This window comes from Pipistrellus kuhlii, unplaced genomic scaffold (assembly GCF_014108245.1).
Source record: "Pipistrellus kuhlii isolate mPipKuh1 unplaced genomic scaffold, mPipKuh1.p scaffold_m20_p_83, whole genome shotgun sequence".
Taxonomy (NCBI): Eukaryota; Metazoa; Chordata; class Mammalia; order Chiroptera; family Vespertilionidae; genus Pipistrellus; species Pipistrellus kuhlii.
Window position 1 is genome coordinate 169,159 of NW_023425588.1, and position 23,064 is coordinate 192,222.

Sequence of the window (23,064 nt, forward strand, 5' to 3'; positions counted from 1 at the left end):
AGCCTGGAGAAGCCCACCCCATTGCACACTGACTCCCACCCCTCCCTTTCGTAGCCTGAACACCCCTCATCTCTGTGTTTCTATTGAACCAGGACCCAGGTCTCTGAACCAGCAGCCTGAGGAGTGTGAGCTTGGTCTGAGGCTGAGTGGAGAGCATGGTGTTGGGATGAGACAGCCGTCCTGCACCTCTCATCCATCAGCCCAGTGTAGGTGGCTGATGCAGTTCATGGAAAAGCCTTACCTAGTGCAGCTGAGCAATGGGCTCATGATGTGTCCACAGGACAGGTCTCCCCTCTCCACACAAGAACCCCCTGGTTTGGAGTAGGTAGCTCTCTCAGACCTGGGGTGGACATGGTCTTCTCTTGAGTAAAGTGAGTGGGGCCTTAGAGGCCTTACTTACAGTTAGTCCAGCTGAGCTGGCCGGGGCCTGTGCTGCATGGGGCAAAGGGAGAGTTTGTGGGACAGAACTGCCCCCCAGAAGAAGAGCCAAGGACTAACCTGCAGGAGTCCCCTCTGCCCCCGAGAAGGGAGGCGCTCACCTGCCCCCAAGGAAGACTTGGTGCCTCCATTTCTACCCAGGGTTTTCTTCCCAAAGCCAATGTGTTCCTTTTTTATTTTTTGTTCTCACCCAATTCTCACCTATTTACCCTATGTTTTCCATTGCTTTTCATAGAGTAGGAGGGAGGGAAGGGAAGGAAAGAGGCAGGAAGGGAACGAAGAAGGGAGAGAGACAAACATTAATGTGAGAGAGGCACATGGATTGGCTGCCTCCCCATTGCCCCTTCCAGAGGTCAGGAGAGAACTTGGAACCCCGGCATGTGCCCTTGACCAATAATCGAACCCAAGGCTTTTGGTGCCAGGGCCAATGTTCCAACTACTGAGTGACACCAGCGAGGACTCCATTTATAAATAAAGGAACTTCTCCCAATTTGAGAGGCTGGGAAACAGGACTTTTGCAGGTGAACAGCAGGGAAATTGAGTAAATTGTGTGGTTGTGAGAAGGCAGCTGGGTGCTTTGGACCGGGACAGCATTTTTGACTCAGAGGCTGTAGCCAGTGTTCAGACAGCCTCTCCTGCCTCATCACATGTCCATGTGAGAGTTTTATGGAAGAGCTGATTGTGGAAAATGATGAAGACAATTTTTAGTCTCAAAATAAAAGCATCATTCCAATGCAACTCTCATTATGAAACCCAGAAAGCAAACATGGCCCACGGCTGGTGAAGTAGAGCAAGAGGAAGCCCCATCCTCAGTGCCTTCTGGGGCATCACCTCTGGGTCCTCATCAAAACAGAGGACTCTCAATCCTGGGAGCTTCCCCCAAAAGATGGGGTCAGGGTGACCAGATGTTCAGAAAGGAGGGAAGGAAGATGGGTCAGGATGGGACCCCTTATGGCCAGCATTCTTAAGTCCTTTCCATCTGGGGCCGCCCCTAGGATGACAAGGTCAGATATGCAGCCCAGGGTCCCACCTGCAACCTTATATGCAGACTCCATGCAAATGGGGCTTCCCTACTGCTCATAAAAGAGGGCCCAGACCCACATACTGGGGAGACACCCAGAACCCACGTGCCTGAGACAGGACCCCAGCGGATCCACCATGGACTTGGTGCCAACCTGCGTTTTCCTCCTGATCATTTTTCAAGGTCATTCTCAGGAGAGGGGAGCACTGAGACCTGTGACTGGGCCTGTGTGTGCTTCCATGTGATGCTAAGTCCCCTTGTGTCTCTGTGTTTGCAGGTGTCCAGTGTGAGGTGCAGCTGGTGGAGTCTGGGGGAGGCGTGGTGCGGCCTGGGGGGTCTCTGAGACTCTCCTGTGCAGCCTCTGGATTCACCTTCAGTAGCTACTGGATGCACTGGATCCGCCAGGCTCCAGGGAGGGGGCTGGAGTGGCTTGGAAAAATTGAACCTGATGGAAAAATCACAAACTATGCCAGTGCTGTAAAGGGCAGATTCACCATCTCCAAGGACAACGCCTGGAACACGGTGTATTTGCAAATGAACAGCCTGAGAGCTGAGGACACGGCCGTGTATTATTGTACAGAATAGACACAGTGAGGGGAAGTCAGTGTGAGCCCAGACACAAACCACCCTGAGGGAGGCAGCAGGGCTGGTTGCAGGGAGCCTCCCAGACACCAGGGGGCGCGCAGGACCAGCAAATCCAGTGTCCCAGCTCAGAAGCTGTCCCTGGAGGAATTGTGCAGACTTCCTATTGGAGTCAATGCTTTCTTCTCTCCAGGGGCAGATCCTGCTTCCTTCTTTGTGTCTTTAATTAGATTCTCTGGGGGCAAAAAAAGTAGGAAGTGACTGTGTTTCAGATCTGGTGACTACTCTTCTGCACCCTTCCTGTCACCAGGTCCCTGATGGTTGCTCTCTGGGTTGACAAGGAAAACATTCTAGGGATTCCTGTCCCCTCACTGAGAGTGATGTTCCCCTCCCCCACAGTGCTGGCAGGGGAAGGCAGAGACCAGGCCCCAAATCTCACCTGAGGGTGATCAGCCCCTGTATCCACCCTCAGAAGAGCCTTGAGGGGGCAGTTAGCCACTGGACTCTCACTGACATGGCTGCACATGGATTTAAGGTCTGACCCAGAGGACGTTGCCCCTCATGAACCTGGGAGATGAACCCAGCTCTCAGGGTGTCCTGCAGGGAGGCAGTTACAATGAATTTCATGTAACTTCCCTAGGTCCCTTTCCTTTTATTGCTGTGTACAAAGACAGATGTAACCCTCCATTATCTGGAGCATTATCTCAATTCATTGAGATTCTGCCTCAAGGCATATGTCAACAGTTTGGCTCAAATAAATTCACATCAATTCTTTACAAGTGGGTCTGAATTATATTTTTACTTTATTACTGAGAACCTGCTGAAGGGAGACATAGGTATGCACCCATCCTCACCCTCTGTCCTCTGCAGCCCACATTCTCCCCCCATCGGGCCTGCACAGGACGTCCCGTGTGGCTGCGCTCTGCCCTCTCCTTCCCGCCTGGTAGGTTTTGCCTTAAATGCACCCCACACCATCCCTCATAACCATCTCCTGTGCCAGGCCCTCTTTGAGGTGCCAGGGCCAGAGCCATTTAGGTGGCTGAAGCTGGACTCAGCTACCTTGCTGAGCCCACATGCAGTGCCCACGTGTGATGTCAGGGTGTGGGGCCCCACCTGGGTCAAATGGAGACAGAGCTGAGCACTGCTCTCAGAGCACCTCCAATAGCTCACACATGTGTTGAGGGAACCTCCAGGGGCCTCTGAGCTGCAGAGCATCATGGTGGACAAGCCCGTGGCCACTGGAATTAGAGGGCAGTAAGCGAAGTGCTGGTGGTGAAGCATCCATCTGATTATAAAAACTGCCATTTGAATATTTTATCCCTGCTATTTTGGCTTCTGTAAATGGTTGCTTGCTTAAAGAATAAGGAAAATAAGACTACATCCACTTCAGAGAGGCCATTAAACCTTCCAGACAAAATTATCAGTGCTGGCGCCAGGCCAAATCTTTGGTTCAGGTCTGAAAGCCCCAGCACATAAGGCTTTAAGAACTTGCAAAGGGAACCAGAAACACCTTTGAATAGTCTGAGAAGGATATTTGGGAGACAAAGATGGTAAAAACATATAAATAGGAAAAGTTCCTCCATGTTTGGGCCCAGAATTTGAGAAACATTTTTTTGGTCAATACAGAAAGTGAGGGGAAGAGGGGCAAAAAAGAACAGGGGGAGAGGGGGAACCTGGGAGAAGGACATTTTACTCTTAAGCAGAAAAGCAAGAGAATTAAATCTCTAAGCTTGACATGACGAGGTTGCTGCCTACTTCTTAAGGTTCTCCAGAATATTCAGCAGCACAATTTTAAGACAGGAGTGTACATAATACCTCAGACCACCACCAAGCCTGCTTTTCAGATTTGCTGGGAGTGTACTTCATGGGTCAAATGTATATGTTTACTTACTTTGCTTTTTCAATAAAGGTGCATATTCTGATTACTTGATAAACTAATTTTTTACAATATAATCAAGGTTTCATATAAACCGTTCTCAAAACTGCCAAAAATTTCTGGGTGTTAATTTTATATCTTGCTACATTGCCAAATTCATTTATTAAGTCTAATAATTTTTTTCAGGTTTTCTATGTATAATATCATGTCATCTCTAAATAAGGAAAGTTTTGCTTCTTCTTTACTAATTTGAGTGCCTTTTGTTTCTTCTTCTTGTCTGATCTGTATGGCTAGCACTTCCAGTACTATGTCGAAGAGGAGTGGTTAAAGCAGGCATCCCTGTCTTGTTCCTGTTTTAAGGAAAAATGCCTTTAGTTTTTGCCCATTGAGTATGATGTTGGCTGTAGGTTCAACATATAAGGCTTTTATTGTGTTGAGGTATGATCCCTCCATTCCCACATTGCTAAGCATTTTTATCAGAAAAGGGTGTTAGACTTTGTCAAATGCCTCTTCTGTATCAATTGTAATGATTATGTCATTTTTGTCTCTCAATTAGTTTATGTAATGCCTCACAGTTTTTGATTTGTGGATATTGTACCATCCTTGCATCCCTAGAATAAATCCCACTCGGTTATAGTGTATGATTTTTCTGATGTACTGCTGGATCCAATTTGCTAGAATTTTGTTGAGGATTTTACCATCTATGTTCATCAGGGATATTGGTCTATAATTCTCTTTCTTTGCAGTGTATTTATCTGGTTTTGGGATTAGTGTAATGTTGACTTCATAGAAAGAACTTGGGAGAGTGCCTTCCTCTTGAATTTTTTTTTTTTGAATAGTCTGAGAAGGATTGGTTTTAATTCTTTGAATGTTTGGTGAAACTCCCCTGTGAAGCCATCCAATCCAGGGCTTTTGTTTGCTAGAAGGTTTTTTATTATTGACTCAATTTCATTAGTAGTTATCAGTCTATGCAGGTTTTTTTATTCTTCCTGATTGAGTTTTGAGAGGTTGTGTTTTTCTCGGAATATGTCCATTTTGTCTTAGTTGGCCGGTTTGGTGGAGTAGAGTTGTTTGCAGTATTTTGTTTGTTTGTTTTACAATCCTTTGTATTTCTGTGGGGTCTATTGTTATTTTGACTCTTTCATTTATGATTTTTCTTATTTGGGTGCTCTGTCTTTGCTTCTGGTGAGCCTGGCTAGAGGTTCACCAATCTTGTTTATCCTTTCAAGAACCAGCTCTTGGTTTCATTGATCTTTTGAATAGCTTTTTTTTGTTTTGTTATTTTTTGTTTGTTTGTTTTGTTCTCTGTGTCATTTATTTCTGCTCTGACCTTTATTATTTCTTTCCTTCTGGTTACTGTGGGCTTTTTTTGTTTCTCTCTTTCTAATGTTTTAAGTTGCAAGGTTAGATACTTTATTACCACTTTTTATTTTTATTTTTAAAGGTAGGCCTGTAGAGCTATGAACTTCTCTCTCAGGACTACTTTCATTATGTCCCATAGATTTAGATTGTTGTGTTTTTATTGTCATTTGTTTCCAGGATGTTTTTTTATTTATTCCTTGATCTCTTTGGCAACCCAATCATTGTTTAATAGCATGCCATTTACCTTCAAGTGTTTGATTTTTTTCATTGTTTTTATTGTATATTATTTCTAATTTTAGGCCATTGTGATCTGAGAGAATGCTTGTTATGATTTCTATCTTCCTGAATTTGAAGAGACTTTGCCTGTGTCCAAATATCTGTTCTATCTTCTAAAATGTCCCGCGTGCACTTGAGAGGAATGTATATTCTGTTGGTTTGGGGTAAAATATACTAAAGATGTCAATTAGGCCCATTGAGCTAGTCATTTAAGATTGCTGTTTCTTTGCTGATTTTTGTTTACAGGATTTATACAGTGGTGTCAGTGGGATATTATAGTCCCCTACTATGACTGTATTGCTATTGACCTCTCCGTTGATATCTTCCAGAAGTTGTCTTATGTATGTGGGTTCTCCCATATTAGAGCAGATTTATATGTTTATTAGAATTATATCTTCTTGTTCAATTGCTCTCTCTCGTATTATGTAATGGTCTGTCTTACCTCTTGTTATGGCCTTTACTTTTACAAACCTGTTTCCTAAATGGAATTAATTCTAAAGAGTTCACACCCCGTGGTGTGCAGGCCAATGGTCCAACCACTGAACCACAACAGCCAGGGCTCCATTTTAAAAGATAAAAACTCTTCCACATTGAGAGGCTGGGAACACAGGCCTTTTGTGCATAAACAGCAGGGAAGTCCAGTGAAATCTGTGGTTTTGGGCAGGCAGATGCGTGCTTGTGACAGGGACAACAGGTTTGAGACAGAGGCTGTGGCCACAGTGTCCAGCCCAGCCTCTCCTGCCTCCTCACTTGTACACATTTGAGGTATTCATAGGGGAGAAATATTGTAGAATGTGGGAGACCAGCTAGAACTGTAAGACACAGTAATCCTGCTCTCTTAACCATGATATTTCAGTCTCAAAATAAAAGCATCATTCCAATGCAAGGTCTCATCCAAAGGAATGAAATCAGGATGACTGGGTGTAAGGAAAGTAGGGAAAGAGGGTGGGTGGTGACAGGACCCCTTGTGGCCAGCATCCTTCAGTCTTTTGCCATCTGGGGTCGCCCTAGGATGACAAGGTCAGGCATGCAGCCCAGGGTCCCAGTTGCACCCTTATATCCAGACTCCATGCAAATGGGGCTCCTCTCCTGCTCATAAATGAGGGACCAGCTCCCATGCTAGGGAGACACCCAGAACCCATGTGCCTGAGTCAGGACCCCAGTGGCTCCACCATGGACTTGGTGACAAGTTGTGATTTTCTCCTGATCATTCTTCAAGGTCATTCTCAGGAGAGGGGAGCACTTAGACCTGTTCCTGTGCCTGTTTGTGCTTCCATGTGATTCTTTTTTTTTTTTGGGGGGGGAGGGTTGAGATTTCTTTCTTTCTTTTTTTAATATATTTTATTGATATTTTAAAGAGAGGAAGGGAGAGAGCGAGCTAGAAATAATGAGAGAGAAACGTTGACCAGCTGCCTCTTGCACACCCCCTACCGGGGATGTGCCTGCAACCAATGTACATGCCCCTGACCAAAATCGAACCTGAGACCTTTCAGTCCGCAGACTGACACTCTACCACTGAGCCAAACCAGTTTCGGCTGCTTCCATGTGATTCCAAGTCCACCTTGTGTCTCTGTGTTTGCAGGTGTCCAGTGTGAGGTGCAGCTGGTGAAGTCTGAGGGAGGCTTGGTGTGGCCTGGGGGGTCTCTGAGACTCTCCTGTGAAGCCTCTGGATTCACCTTCAGTAGCTACCACATGGACTGGGTCCTCAAGGCCCCAGGGAAGGGGCTTGAGTGGGTCTTACGCATTACTAACACAGGTGGTAGCACATACTATGCAGACTCTGTGAAGGGCCGATTCACCATCTCCAGGGACAACGCCAAGAACATGCTGTATCTGCAAATGAACAGCCTGAGAGCCAAGGACACTGCTGTGTATTACTGTGCTACAGACACAGTGAGTGGAAGTCAGTGTGAGCCTGAGGGAGGCAGCAGGGCTGGGCTGCAGTCGGCGCTAAAAACACCAGGGGGCGCTCAGGGCCAGCACTGTCCCCTCAGAACTACTGGAATGACTAAACTCAGGACTCACTAAACTCAAAAATCAGCCCCAAGGGCATTTGCAGGGGTTGGCCAAAGAGGGTTTCCTTTACAACTTTGTTTATTCTTCATCATAAACAATAAAATATCCCAGACGGTTGCTCAGTGTCTAGAGAGCATCAGCCTGCAAACTGAAGGGTCCCAGGTTTTATTATGGTCCAGGGCATGTACCTCTGTTGCAATGGCCTCCCCAGCCTGGGTCCTTGTCTGGGCTGGTGCAGGAGGCAACCAATCCATGTGTTTCTCTCACTCTGATGTCTCTCGCTGCCTTTCCCTCTCTTTTCCACTCACTCTAAAATCAATGGAGAAATACCCTCAAGTGAGGATTTAAAAAACCTATATTAATAAAAAGCCCTTGGCTGTCACACTGTCACAATATCACGACCAAAGGAGCCTGGGCTCTGCCATCAGGCAGGGCAGGACTCGAGCTACTGGTGGTGAAGAGCCATGAGCCCTGGAGGGTTAGGAGCATCAGAGAGCTACCAGAGGCGAAGAGCAGGGCAAGAGCTCTGAGCAGCGATGGGCAGGGTGACCAGTGAGGCAAGCAGAAGCCATTTACTCATGCACGATGTGCTGCACACTTGGCCTCTGGGAAATAAATTAAAATAAAATCATGACTCTCCCAGAGCTCTGTTTAACCTGTTGCCACTGACAGGACATTCCTTGGATCCAGGCCTCAAAGAGCAGGGTGTTTCCACTCTGCAGTGACAGGCATGGGCAGGAGGTGGCCTAGCACAGAGCCAGCAGACCTTCTGTGACCTCACCCACTGTGACCTCCCCAATGCTCACCCACTATGACCTCCCCAATGACCTCACCCACTGTAACCTCCTCCACTGTGACCTCACCCAACTGTGACCTCACCCACTGTGTCCTCACCTACTGTGACTTCCCCCACAGTGACCTTCCCCACTGTGACCTCCCCCACTGACCTCACACAATGTGACCTCACCCACTGTGACCTCACCCACTATGACCTCAGCCTCTGTGACCTCACCCACTGTGACCTCACCCACTGTGACCTCATCCACTGTGACCTCCCCCACTGTGTCCTCACCCACTGTGACCTCCCCCACTGTGACCTCCCCCACTGTGTCCTCCCTCACTGTGATCTCCCCCACTGTGTCTCCCTCACTGTGACCTCCCTCACTGTGTCCTCCCCCACTGTGATCTCCCCAACTGTGTCCTCCCCCACTGTGACTTCCCTCACTGTGTCCTCACCCACTGTGTCCTCACCCACTGTGGCATCACCCACTGTGGCATCATCCACTGTAGCATCATCCACTGTGGCATCACCTGCTGGTGGGACCTGCATCCTCCTCCTCTTTCTCTCAGTCTTACTGCCTGGTCCCCACTCCCACTCTGGGGCTCCCTTTGGTCCCAGCCGTGGTTCGAGAGAGGGACAGGAAGGTCTGGGCTCTCACAGTTCCCTCTGGTCGAGTCTCCAGAGCCCTCCCTGGTCAAGCCTGAGAGGAAGGCAGCTCCATGTTTGACCATGAAGGAGGCATGAAGGAGCTGAGGGGGTCCTTTCACTAAGAATTCATTGGAGGGAAGGAAGGAGAGCTCTCTGCTCTGTCACCCCCTCTCAAGGGTCCCCGTGGGGCTCAAGGCCCCTTAGAGGCCTTGAGAATTCAGACCACCTCTATTTTTTAAAGCAATCCTATTTCTTTTTAAGTGGTGGGCACAGGCAGCTTTCACCTTGGAACAGCAGCCCATGGCCTGAGGGGTGCACCCAGCCTCTAGTTCACCTTTACCCCCACTCTGAAGGCTGGGGCATGTCTGAGCTCTGGAGGCATGGCCCGCAGGGCAGAGGGGCCCAGGTGCCAGCTCCAGGGTGAAGGTGCCTGGGCCCACCAGGTCCTGCGCTGGTGAGGAAGCCACCCCTCCCCCAAGAGGGAGTAAAGGGGTTCAGGCAGGTTGATCTTCGGAGACACCCAGGCCACCCCGTGGTGCCCGCACCACCTGAGAGGCAGGAGGCGAGGTGGGGAGCAGCCAGATGCCCCAGATGGGAGACCTGGGGGTTAGTCACCATCTGGGTCCACCCTCCCAGCCTTAGCAGGAGTGGGGACACTGGGCCCTCAGGCCCTCGTTGGCCTCACTGGGAAAAGGGAGGCTCCAACAGGGCCCCAGCCAGGGCCCAGCCAGGGGCATAGCCAAGGCTCAGCCAGGGCACAGCCAGGGCTCAGCCAGGGCTCAGCCAGGGCACAGCCAGGGCTCAGCCAGGGCACAGCCAGGGCCCAGCACCCAGGACACTGGCAGCCTGTGCAGAGCCCTCTCCTGACCAGGGAGGTTTGGGTCAGACCAGCCCCAGGCACCCCCCTTTACACAGGATCTGGCTGGGCAGAGCTGGCCCACCTGGGGCTGGGATTCTGTAGGGACATGCTGACCCTGACACCTGGGAGTGGCACCCAGCGCTGGGGGCAGGGGGGAGCGCTAGCTGAGACAGGAGAGGAGGGAGCAATGGGGCCCCTTAGGTTGTCCTACCCCGCAGGCTGGGCAGACCCAGCAGCACTGCCATCCCTGAGGGGCCCAGGAGGCAGCTAGGGACCCGCAGGAGACACCTCCTGCCCCTGATGTCAGACCTCCGCCCCAGCAGGCACTGCAGCTGTAATGAAGTGTCTTAAACTGACCACCAGGCGGTGCTGGGAACCACACCAGGTCCTGGGCCTGTGGTTCCTTTCCTGCCCCACCCCCAGCCCCCACACCCCACCACCTTGGGGGACCTGGGCACAGTCCAAGGGCAGGCTCCACCCCCTGAGACTAAAGAGCAAAGGCTCCCACGTGGGCCCCTGGGACCTGGAACGAGGCCTTCGAGGTTCAGAAGAGGGAGGGGTTCAGAGGACTGAAGACCCAGGGGAAGAGGGGACCCCCAGCAGGGCCCCAGAATATTATGGGGACTTGAGGGCAATGAACGCCAACGCCACCCTGGGGTGCCCTCTAGACAGGCAGTGCTGCTGCGGGGCTCAGGTTGGGACTAGAAACAGGCAGGTGTCCCTCTGCAGAGGCCACTCCACGGAGGGGCCTAGAGGATCAGCTCCTGCTTCAGGCCTGGGCTCCGGGGCTCAGGAGGCCACATGTCCCAGGGAGGAGACCTGGCCACAACAGCCAGCAGCACAGGGGGTGGAGCAGGAGGGAGGATCTGGAGGCGAGGCACAAGGTCTCCCTGCACCCGGGCCACCCTGGGCCTCCCTGCACCTGGGCCTCATCTGGGCTTCCCTGCACTTGGATCTCCCCTGGGCCTTCCTGCACCTGGGCCTCCCAAGGCTTCTCTGCACCTGCTCCAAGTCCTGCCGGGCAGACAGAACTGCAGCTGCATTGCAGATGGGCCGGCCTCAGGAGGGGGATCACCCAGGTCTCCATCACCAGAACGTACAACTCCAGGCGTTATTAGGGGGGCAGCTCCTGCCCAGCAGAGGGGGAGGAAGAGGGCCAGGGAGAGGCGGGAAGCAGGGTCCAGGTGAAGCGAGGCTGGGCCCTCCTCTCCGATGTCCCCAGGTCAGTGAGCACAATTCCAACCCGGAGTCCCAGGGTTGGCAGCAAGTGGGGGTCACCCTCTGGCCCCAGGAGGCCCAAAGGCCCCACAGTACCCCTACAGAGCCTGGGGCAATTGGTCAACGAGAGGCCTTCACAATGGGGTTGGGTTCCAAAATGGGCCGGACAGCAGGCTGAAGTGACCGTGCCCTGCCGAGGAGCCTCAAGACAGAGCCGGGCAGGGTCCTGTCCACCTGCCAGGCAAGGTCTCACAGGCTCCAAGCCCTGCACCCGCCCACAGCCTCCCTGGGGCCTGCCTCAGGCCATGGCCATCACGGATTCCATGATCCCCCCGGGGGGAGGGTGGGAGGGAGAAGAGGGGGCGGGCCTGGGTCACTGTTACGCTTACTGCTCTGGGTTGGCTGTCACAGCCACAGTGTCACAGTGCCCACCACACGCCGCTGGAGCCCCTTCCCAGCTGCAGTTAAGGTAAGGTGCTCAGACCTTCACTTAGTAAGGCGAGTGAGGAGGCCCTCACTTCACCAGGCAACTAGCAGCACCCCGGCTGCGCTCGCCCAGCACTGACCCTCACCATGGCCTCCGTCTCGGAGCTCACCGCAGCTACTCAGCCCTCATGCCGAGGATGTGACGGTGACAGAAGACCAGGCGCTCACTAAAGCAGCTGGTATGAGTGTTGAACCTTCCTGGCTAGGCTTGTTTGCAAAGGCTCTGGCCAAGGTCAACATTGGGAGTCTCATGTGCAATGTGGGGGCCGGTGGACCGGCCCCTGCAGCCGGTGCTGCCCCAGCTGAGGAGAAAGTGGAAGCCAAGAAAGAAGAATCTGAGGCATCTGATCATGACATGGGCTTTGGGCTTTTGGACTAAACTGGCTCTTTTGTAACACTTCCAATAAAAGCTGACCTCTGTTGCAAAAACAAACAAAAAACCTGCTGGAGCCAGGCTTGCCTGCGCTTTGCCCTCAGGGGCACTGCCCCTGGATTTTGAATGGGGCCCCATCACCATGGGTATGGTGGTACCACAGTGGTGCAGCCCGAAGCACAAACCCTCTGGGCGGCAGACACAGTGAGCGCCCCCTTGGCTCCCCCACAGCCCTGTCCTGCCAGCTCCATGGACCTTGAGACCCATGGTCCCCACGTGGAGGGCCCACCAGACCCCTAGGCCGGGGCCTCCGCAGGACAGCACCTCCGACCACACACAGGAGCTTTTTGCCAAGGCTCATACCACTGTGCAATCCTGGATACCGCTACCACAGTGACAAACCTGCCACCACAAACCCAGCCATGCAGCCAGGCCCTCAGGCCGCCAGGGGCCGCTCCCAGGGTAGTAGCCCTGACCCTAGGCCTCTGGGCCACTTCTACCTGCTGCCGGGGCCTCAGGGGGCTCTTCCCAGACCCCACAGGCCCCTGTCCGGCAAGTTCAACACCAGCAAGAAGGTCAGAGCTGCCCTTGGCAGACCGTCTGAGCTGAGGCTCCAACAGGCAGGGCCCCAGGCACCCTCAGGGGGGCTGAGGGAGAGCTGGGCCTGCTCTCGGCTCTGCACAGGCAGCTCACCCCTGAGCTGGGCAGGCAGGGCTCTGGGTGGGGGCAGCTCCCAGCCTCTGGGGTACAGGAGGGGGGACTGCTCCTGGCATGGCCTGTGGGGTCCCAGGGTCTCTCCCCCCGGGAGGAAGGGCTACCTGCCAGGTGCTTGGCCTCCGTGTGTCTCAGACACCAGGTTGAAATCCAACCTCAGGGACTTGCCTACAGGTAAAGCCCTTCTGTCAGAGGGGCTGGCCACCCTACCCAGCGGCAGGGGCATCCACTCCATTCTCTGAGCTGGGTGCAGGTTCCTGGTGGAGGACTCCGCCCGGGGCCTGACCGTGTCCTCAGTCCGGGGGCCACCCCCACTCTGGCTGCACAACTCAGGCTCCCGCCTGCCTGCCTGGCCTCTGCACGCTCGGACCCTGTCCACATCCAGGCTTTGGCCCAGGTACCACCCACCAGTGGGCCTTCCTGGGAGGGTAGCTTCGGATGTAGGATGTGACCGAGGGCTTGTACTCCGTGACATACAGAAGTGGTCACAGAGCTGAAGCCAAAACCTTCCAGAAGGGCAGCCTGGGTAAGACACCCCATCCCCTCGAAGGACCCACCACCAGCCCCAGGGCAGCAGCTCCAGATAGGCTGGGGGCAGCACCTCCAGCCCAGCCTCTGCCTCCCTCCTCCCTGGCCATTGCCCCACCCTGTCCCCTGCTCAGGCTGAAACCTGCCCCCAGTGCTCCTCCCAGGGCAGACAGGAGCCAAGGCCAGCCCTTGCGGTAGCCTAGCTCCTCCTGTGACAGGCAGATGGTCCCCCATTCAAAGACCCATGGACCCTGGACCCTGGACACCACGCGCAAACTAGATGCCTACTGAGCCCCAGCTCAGCCCAGGCCGCCACAGGCAGGTCCCAGCACCCTGGCCTGGTCGCCAGGCACCATCCCCACCTGGGTCAGCAGCGTGAGCCCTGCCAGTGCCACAGGCCCTGAATCTCCACATTTCGTCTGCCCAGCTTCCCCGGGACCGAGGCCTGGGGCGTTCACCCCTCACCCCCCTGGGGCAAGGCCATATTGTCTTGGCCTCTGTCACTGTGGGTACTGGAGTAGATCCACAGTGACTCAGCCTGTGCTCAGAACCCGCCCACCTGCCCAGCACCCTTCCCTGCCCGAGACGGCCGCCCTCCTGTCATAGGAGACGGTGACCTCGCCGGGTCTCTGAGCAGACGCAGGAAGCTGCAGGGAGAGAGGTCACTGCTACCTCCCTGGTGTTCAGTGCCAGTGCCCTAGGCAGCGCTGACCAGGCCACCAAGTGCCCACCCCTCCTGCCCAGGCCCTGCCCGGGAGGCCCCCCTCAAATTCCACACCCCATCCAGAGGCCAGGGCACAGGATGGAGCTCAGGCCGAGTGCCCTCCAGGGCCCAGCCTCACCTCCTTCCCCCACTGCCCACCCCGCCTCTTTCCACTGGACAGGGACAGGGACATTCCAGGACCTCTTGGTGGGGGAGGGGATGCAGAGGGTCTGGAGCTGAGCTGTTCACCCAAGAGCACGGTGACCCCACCCACTTTCCCACCAACCTCAGGGTGCTGTCCCGGCTTGCAAGTCCAGCTCCCTCCTGTGCAGCCACCAGCAGGGCAGCTGAGTGTGGGCCATGCCGGGTGCAGGGCAGGGGCCTGGCAGCTGCAGGAGGAGGAGCTCATCTGAGGATGCTATGCCCCGCCCACCTGCCCTCCCAGGGGAGGCAGATTCCACAGGGACCCTCTGGAGGGTGAATACCCCCACAGCTCAGGCAAGATCTAAAAGCTTCTCCATGAGCCTCTGCTCCTCAAGGATCCCCTCCTTCCCACAGCGCCCCCAGGGACACCCCACACCAAACGGCTCAGGCTGCCCCTTTGATCCAGGGTTTCTCTGCGCAGAGCCCACAGGCCATGGGCTCCTTCCCACAGGGGCCCTGCTGGAAACTCCCCAAAGCCACAAGCACACGGGGCTCAGGAGATGCATCCAGAGAGCAAGCACCCCACCCTGCCCCCCTCAAGACTGAAGAGCACGGGGTATGCTGAGCTCCCCGAGGTCAGGGGGTTTCTGGTCCTGCCTGTGTCACTGTGGTACAGTAGCAGCTGGGCCCACAGTGACATTCGCCCCACCTGAAACCCTCTCCGGAACTAGCCCTGAGACTCCAGGGTGCAGCGCCGCCCTTCCAGCCAGGAGATGCCCTTGCGCTGCCCCCTCTTCCCAGGGGACAGCAAGAGCCTGAGGGGCTCCTGGGCCAGGACATGGGTCACCACGTCCAGGCGGGGCCCCTAACCGCCTGGAACCCGGCAGAATTTGTGCGGGCCTCAGGCAGTGTGGGTATAACTACGGGGTTCACAGTGCCACAGGCCACTCTTAAAACCTGCCCGTTGCGCCCCAGAGCCCACCTCGGTGGGCCCAGCCCTGCCCACAGGAGGCCAAGCCCGGAAGCCCACCCCCAGGGTAGAGGCCAGGCCGGGCCGGCCGGGGGATTCTGAGCGGCCTTGAGTCACCGTGGATCTACGGGAGCTACCACCATGATACAGGCTGTGGCTAAAACCGTCCCATGGCCTTCGGGAAGCAGCCGGGGTCAGAGGGCAAGCCCAGCTCCCAGCCAGGCAGCCCCAGGCTCCACGGGTAGCCCCCACAGCCTGGGCACCCCTCGGTGTCCCCCTGCATGGTGAGCGTGGGGGCTGGGCCGGACAGTGGATGCCGCTCTGGGGACCCTGGCCAGAGCTCACCTTTGAGGTGCCAGCAGACCTATGTCATCCAGAGCCAACAGCAGGAGCACAGACACTCCAGGCTCGGGAGCCACACCCAGGAGGCCTGGAGCTCCGCTGGCCCCATGCCCTCCAGGACCACAGACCCTCCCCCTCCCCCCCTCCCCCCAGCTATAACCTTCCCAGGCCCATCTGGGCAGTTGCTCACAAGTCTCTGCTCTTTCAGAAAGCCAGGCAGGCGGCCAGTACAGAAGTTGACGGTCAGCAGTCAGCAGAGCCGACCGCCCTTCCCTCATGAGGGACGGTCACCCAGGGGACGTCCTCCACGAAGCTCCCAGGACACAGCCTTTCCAGCGTCCTCACAGGGCCTCTGTCCTGGCCCTGGGAGCTTGGCTACACTGGGCAGCCTGTGTCCTAGTGCACATCTGGACTGCAGAAGCCTGTACCCACCTCTCCACAGGTGAGTTCCTAAGAGCAGCCCGTCCCAGAGGGTCCAACCCCAGGCAGCTCCCTTCCCACAGGCGCCTCACACCCAGGTCCCAGGGGTGAAACAGGCAGCCCAGACAGCTGTTGCCCAGTGGTGATCCGGACACTGAGGGGGGCCGCCAGAAGGCAGGAAGCAGATAAGCTCCCGACCAACTCGGTCTCCAAACCACCAACCCTGGAGCCCCTTCCTGCCCCCATCGCTCCCCACACAGCCTAGGAGGTTTCACATGCTTCTCCATGGAGCTGCCGTCGCTCTGAGTGGATGTCTCTGCAGTTTGTTTGCTTCTTCTGGTCAATAATACGTTTCTTCATCCACTCCCAATGCGGCAAAGCTTCGTTCACCCATGCACTCCTTCCTCAGAGGGCCTGAGCCAGGCCGGCCCTGGATGTGACCACGTGAGGCCCCAAGAGAGCCAAGGGCAGACATGGAGAGTGGGTCACCTGGTCCAGTCCAGTCTGGGTCAGTCAGGGTGGCTTCCTGGAGGAGGCATCACTTTAGCTGCAGTTGGAGTGAAGGAGCCTCCAGGATTTGTGATGCCCTGGCTATTTGGGGACCAGAGACTTAGCTGGACGAAGGTCTGGGGTCCCTGAAGACCTGCCCTGGCACGCAGGAACCAGCCAGAGGGGGCAAAGGGCATGGAAGGCCCTGGGACACCAGAAGGTGGTGAGACAGAAGCCCTCTCAGAATCCCTAAGCTCAGCACATTGCAGTTCAATGCCGAGTGGCACTGGGGAATATCCTCAAGAAGCAGATGCAGCAGTTCTGGGGGGTGGCCCAGGCCTGCTGATGCCAATCATCCTGAAGGGCATGATGGGGTGGGGGACCCCAGGAAGCCCCTTGCACAGTCACTCCAGCCCCAGCCCAGCCCCCAGCTGGGCCTGGACAAGGATGCTGTCCCTGCCAGGATGCTTTGCTCAGATTGGACAGCATGGCAGGAAGAGGCTGCATGGGCACCATGCCCCACTCTCCCCACCATTGGACAGCCCACCTCGCCATCTGCCCTCGTGTCCCTTACGGAGACGCCATAGCCACCCTGAGGGCCTGGGTGGACTTTCTGTTGCCTCTTCCATCCCGCCTAAGAGCCCAGCCTCCTTGGGAGCCTCAGCCTCAGAGTGACACAGGCACACTCACACTCCTCACACACATTCCTCACAATCCTGCACACCACATCCACATTCACACTTCTCAGACTCCTCACATTCACATTACTCATACTTCTCACACTTCTCATACTCCTCACACTCACACTCCTCACACTTCTCACACTCACTCTCTTCACACTCAGACTCATGCTCCTATACTCACACTCCTCACACTCAATCTCCTCTCACTCACATTCTGTACTCCTCACACTCACACTCCTCACTCTTCTCACACTCACACTCCTCACACTTTTTACATTCACATTCCTCATGCTCTCACACACATACACATCACACAAAGAGCACCTGCCTTCCTGGTTGGGACCTTCATCTGTGGAAGGTGCATCCTCTCCCCGATCCCTGTCACCTGATGGATACCTTCAGGTCCTTGGCCCTCTCCCTCCAGCCCCTTCTCCCAGGCCAATCTCTGGGCTCCTCTGCACCCACAGCTCCCCTCCAGAATTGCTGTTTGCAGTACCCACCCTTTGCCCGCCCTCCTCTCTTTCCAGTTCATTCCCATGCAGCACCCATGTCCCTCAACTCCTGCCATTTTGAATTGGCAGCCATAGGCTGAAGTGGGCTGTGGAGCCTCAAGGCCACTATTACAGCTTCTGCTCCAACCCTCTCTAGCAGACTATCATCCAAGTGCCCCAGCACCCCTGGTCAACACACCCTTCACACACAGCCAAGGGTGCCCCTGCCACCCATGTCTGCCCAGTGAGATGTGAGTGGGGTCAGCAGGTGGGACCTCCAAAGTGTGACTCGCCATTTGCTGCCTGCCCATCCTGTGCTCTCCTGTGAAGGACACCAGACCACATCGCTGGCCAGCCGCAGGGAGAGGCAGTCAGGGACCCAGAGCCAATGTTCCCCGACCTGGTTCAAAACAGCATCCCAGAAATTTCTTTAAATTACCAGGAAAACATGCCCCCAAGCAATCAATAGCAAATATATTTTATTTGAGTCACTGGACTTTAAAGCAAATGGCACTTAAGCAAGAAATCCATGTCATTTATAAGACAGGAATGAGTCTGGCCTGATTTCTAAAACCAAAACCAAAACCAAAACCAAAACCTTTACCAACGCCTATAAAACACGTTGAGACAAAATGTGAACCAAGAACTTCATGCCCTATACAGCGTTCAAATACACCACTCATGTGAACATGGGAATTGGCTCTATGTGCTTCCTTACACTCGTATGTATTAATATTTCATTATAATGTAAGTTTACTTTTAATAACCTATATATACATATTGAATATTGAACATGGGTGCATATTTGTACATGTGTATGCATACATATTCAGATTAATACAGACTATCGGAAATAAAAGTATTTCCTTGAATAAAGATAAACTTTATGCAACAAAGATAGAAATGGAAATATTCTGCCTAAACCGGTTTGGCTTAATGGATAGAGCATTGGCTTGGGGACCGAAGGGTCCCAGGTTTGATTCCGGTCAAGGGCATGTACCTTGGTTGCAGGCATATCCCCAGTAGGGGGTGTGCAGGAGGCAGCTGATCGATGACTCTCATCGATGTTTCTAACTCTCTATCTCTCTCCCTTCCTCTCTGTACAAAATCAATAAAATATATTTTAAAAAAAGAAATGGAAATATCCCAATACAAAGACATACCACATAGCATAAAACTTGGAGCCCACTGTGAGGCATATGAGAGTGTGGAAGAGAGATGTGTGCTCGAGGCAGATGAGGGCTGGGACTGGGGTATAGGAGCTGAAGATGGAGGATAAGAGTACAGAGTAAGGATGGAAGCTAAGGATGAGGAATGGGGAGTTAAGGATGAAGAATGGGGGCTAAGGATAAGGAATGGGGGCTGAAGATAAAAGATGGGTATTAAAGATGAAAAGGATGAGGGGTGGAGACTAAGGATGAGGAATGAGGTTGAGGCTGAGGGATGGGGGCTAAGGAAGAGGGAGGGGGCTAAGGATGAGATTTGGAGGCTAAGGTTGAGGGATTGCACCTAAGCATGAGGGCTGGAAACTAAGGAAGAGAAGGATGAGGGATGGAGGCTAAGGTGAAGGAAGGGAGTTAAGGATGAGGGAGAGAGGCTAAGGATGATGGACAGAGGCTAAGGATGATGGATAGGAGCCAAAAATGATAGATGGGGGCTAAAGGTGAGAGATGGGGCTAAGAATGAGGGATGGGGGTTAAGGGTGAGGGATAGGGCTAAGGATGAGGGATGTGGCTAAAAATGAGAGATGGGGGCTAAGGATGAGAAGGATGAGGGATGGAGTCTAAGGATGAGGGATGAGTCCTAAGAAGGAGGGATGGAGACAAAGGATAAGGGATGGAAGCTAAGGATGATGGATGGAGGCAGAGGAAGACAGATTGGGGCAAAGAATGATAAGGATGAGAGATGGGTCTAAGGATGAGGGATGGGGCTAAAAATAAGAGATGCAGGCTAAGGATGAGGGATGGGGCTAAGGATGAGGCATGAAGCTAAGGATGAGGGATGGGGGCTAAGGATAAGGGATGGGGCTAAGAATAAGGGATGGGGCTAAGAATGAGGGATGGATAATAATAAGATATGAGAGCTAAGGATGAGGGATGGGGCTAAGGAAGAGAGATGGGGTTAAGGATGAGGGATGGGGCAAAGGATGAGAGATGAGAGCTAAGGATAAGACGGGAGCTAAGGATGAGGGATGGGGCTAAGGATGAGGGATGGGGGTAAGAATGAAGGATGGGAAACAATATTGAGGTATGATGGCTAAGGATGATGAATGGAAGCTAAGGATGAGGGATGGGGCTAAGGATGAGAGTTGAGGGCTAAGGATGGGGGATAGGGCAAAGGGTGAGAAATAGGGGATAAGAATGAGGGATTAGGGCTAAGGATGAGGGATGGAGGCTAAGAATGAGAAGGATAAAGGAAGGAGACTAAGAATGAGGGAAGGTGGCTGAAGATGGGGGATGGAGGCTAAGGATGAGGGATGGGGCTAAGGATGAGGGGTGGAGCATAAGGATGAAGGATGGGACTAAGGATGAGGGATTCGGGAGCTGAAGATGAGAGGTGGAGGCTAAGGATGAGGGATGGAGTTGAGCTGGAGGAAAGGGGCCAGCAGGGCAGGGTGGGCCCCTCCCCTCTCGCATCAGGCACAGAGGCTGGGGAGCCTAGCAGGTGCTTCCTGAATGGTCAAGGACAGCCCCACCCTTTCTTCCTGAGCAGGAGGCAGGAGGCCCAGAGCAGAGGCCAAGGCAGGAAGATCCTGCAGAGGGTCTGAGGCCTGAGGAGCCTTCCGTGGGCTATAGCTGGCCCCAGAGCCTGGAGGTCCGGACTCTCATTCCCTCAGGACAGGGCAGACTGTACCTCCCCCATCACCACCCTCTTCCCCTGGGCTCAGAGGCCAGAACCAGACCCTCAACCTTGGCTGTCTCCTCGCTGAATCTGCAGCTCCGCCTCAGGGGCCCCCCATCTCTCCAGACCTGGGATCCTGGGACCCCGCTCTGCTGAGTTCTGGCAGTGCTGCCCAGGACCCTACTCTCCCTGACCCCGTGGGCACTCCGTGGTTCTGCTCACCATCCCATGTGCTCCCTAACCTCTCTCAGCACAGGCCTTTCGTCCCGCACACCCGAGCTCAACCCAAATCCGTCCATACTGGACCAGGCAGAACCTTCTGGAGGGAGACTTTAAGCAAAGTCCAGGACATGTCCAGCCCCTCACGGGGCTTCGGGTCCCCTGTCAACTCAGCTACATACAGCCACCTGAGCTCCCCAGGCACCAGGCCAGCCTTGGGCCTCCACTTGGTGGTTCTTCTGCCTGAAGTGACACACATGTATGCTCACATACCCGATCATGTACATAGGCACACACCCACCCATTCATGTACATGTGAACATATGCACACACCGTGCACATGTGTGTGCGCTCACATGCCCAATCATGTGCACACAAATGCATAGATATACACACATGTACATTTGCATATCAGCACACATATGTACTCACATGTACACCCATGCTTTCACTCTCTCATACACACAACGCACACAGGGGCCTCTCAACACACTGGGTTCTCACCTTCCCCCAGACAGTGGTCAGGGCACTATCTTGCCCTCCCAGACCTCAGGGCTGTGAGGCTGAAGCTGTGAGGCTGAGGCTGAGAGGCTATGAGGCTGTGTCTGTGCCCCTGTCCCCCCAGCACAGCCTGCCCCTGGGCACACCTGCAGGCTGGCACCTGGCCCAGGCAGCCTGTGCCCTCCATCCCATCCCTGGTGCCCTTGGAGCCCTGGTACCAGCCCATCTGACAGGAGCTGATGCCGTCCTCCCTCCCCTCCCTGTGGCCAGGAGTTGGGGGACAACAGCCTGACAGGTGTTGGGGAGGGACCCTCCCTTCACTACCCTCCTGAGACTACCTCCCCCACAAGGACCAGTCGCCCCAGGGGACTGGGCGGGAACCACCCTGTGGGACACTGTCTCAGCAGCCTACCCCAGGATCCCGTACCTGTGGGGCAGCGAACAGGTAGAATTAATGAGATGCGGCCAGAGAGAGAAAGCAGCCTCTCAGCTGAGCCCCTGACAGACTGCCCCACAGATCAGAGATGGACTAGGGGTTCCATCAGCCCCCCAAACCTCCCAGGATGAGGCCTTTCTCCACTAAGAACAAACCAAATGTGTGTGGGGGGGGGGCAGGGGGGAGGCGAAGCAGGAGAGAGCCTCAGCACAGCCTTGAATCTGCTCTTATTTTTAAGAAAAGGGAAAAGCAGGACTAGATGTTGGGGTCTCCTCTGCTCTGTGCCCTCCTATCCCAGCCTGGCCCTCAGGGGGAGACCCATCTCCACCCACCTGTCCCACCCTAGCCTAGAGGTTTTGGCTAAGCCAGGGACCACAGTGCCAACTGGGGCACAGTGATTGACAGCTCTACAAAAACCCAGCCAGCTGCCCGGGGCTCAGAGCTCAGGGCCAGGGGCTCTGAGGGCTGGGTGGGAGCATGAGATGGGGTGCCGTCCCAGTCAAGGGGCACAGCTGGGTGCCGGGGAGCAGCCAGGCAGGGTCAGTGGGATGAGCCTGGTGTCAGGAAGGAGGTCCAAACCCAGCCCTGAGGACAGGGGGCGTGAGGGGGCCTGCCTGGGCCCTGGGGGTGTGTCTGTGAGCAGAGAGCAACCTGGTGTCTCCTGTGGCTCCTGGGGGACCCCAGCTGCTGCGGGGATTTCTGAGGCCACAGCTTGGGGCCACTCACTGTGCCTATGCTTACTTCGAGCACTGGGGCCCGAGTGCCCTGGTCACCGTCTCCCCAGGTGAGTCTGGAGTCCACTGTCCCATGGGGACAGGGCGGGGCGGGAAGCAGGCTCAGGTGTGCAGAGCCAGGGGTCCCATCTGGTCTCAGGACTGGGACAGGAGGGCAGGGTGCATTCTGTGGGACAGGAGGCTACACCACTTGGCCTGTCGCCCTCCCAACCCGGGGTTCCTGTGGCCCTGGGCAGGGCAGCAGCCTGGCCGCTGGGGGCCGGGGCAGGTTTATGTCTGGGGGAACCGGGAACTGTGTCCCCATGTGATGTTTTCGATGTGTGGGGCCAGGGGACCCTGATCACCATCTCCTCAGATAAGCCGGCTTCCTCTCTCCTCTTTCCCAGAAAGGACTTTCCAGAGATTCTCAGGGTGGCAGGGGGATGGGGGTTTGTGTCTGTGTGTGGTCTGTGGAGTTCCTAGGGGAGTGCTCCTGAGGCCACTGGGGTCTCCGCTCTGCAGATGCCTCTCATGGGGATGGGTCTTTGCAGGGGAGGCTGAGGGGGCTGTGTCTGGAGGCGAGGAGACTTGAAGAGATGCATTTCTGGGGTAGCCAGGGCCAGGCGGGGTGTGGGTGGTGGTACAGTTTTTGTACGCGGCCTCAGGGAGCCCGTGGCATTGTGGTGACTGCTTACTGGGGACAGGGGACTCTGGTCACGGTCTCCTCAGGTAAGCCGGTTTCCTCTCTCCTCTGTCTGGGCTGGGAAAGAAATTTCCAGAGATTCTTGGGGTTGAGGATAGGGGAGTTCCTAGGGGACTGCTCCTGAGGCCACTGGGGTCTCCGCTCTGCAGATGCCTCCCATGTGGACGGGTCTTTGCAAAGGAGGCTGAGGGGGCTGTGTTCAGAGGCGAGGAGACTTGAAGAGACGGGTTT

General features: G+C 54.9%; 1 long non-coding RNA gene and 2 gene segments (V, D, J or C); 2 read left to right on the top strand and 1 right to left on the bottom strand.

Annotated features, from left to right (window-relative positions):
- Positions 1-23,064, top strand: part of LOC118712129 — a 199,876-nt gene that overhangs the window by 131,891 nt on the left and 44,921 nt on the right. Inside the window, 1 exon segment of the C gene segment in view lies at positions 16,165-16,171. Coding sequence covers positions 16,165-16,171 — 7 coding nt within the window.
- The window catches only part of LOC118712122, a 106,738-nt gene that overhangs the window by 74,937 nt on the left and 8,737 nt on the right, over positions 1-23,064 (top strand). Inside the window, 1 exon segment of the C gene segment in view lies at positions 14,776-14,783. Coding sequence covers positions 14,776-14,783 — 8 coding nt within the window.
- LOC118712126 overlaps positions 7,346-23,064 on the bottom strand; it is a 57,176-nt gene continuing 41,457 nt past the window's right edge. The window contains exons 4-5 of the long non-coding RNA XR_004985972.2: positions 17,087-17,091; positions 7,346-7,437 (exon numbers count right to left, since the gene is read on the bottom strand). This is a non-coding gene — a long non-coding RNA (uncharacterized LOC118712126). The remainder of the gene's footprint in view (positions 7,438-17,086; positions 17,092-23,064) is intronic.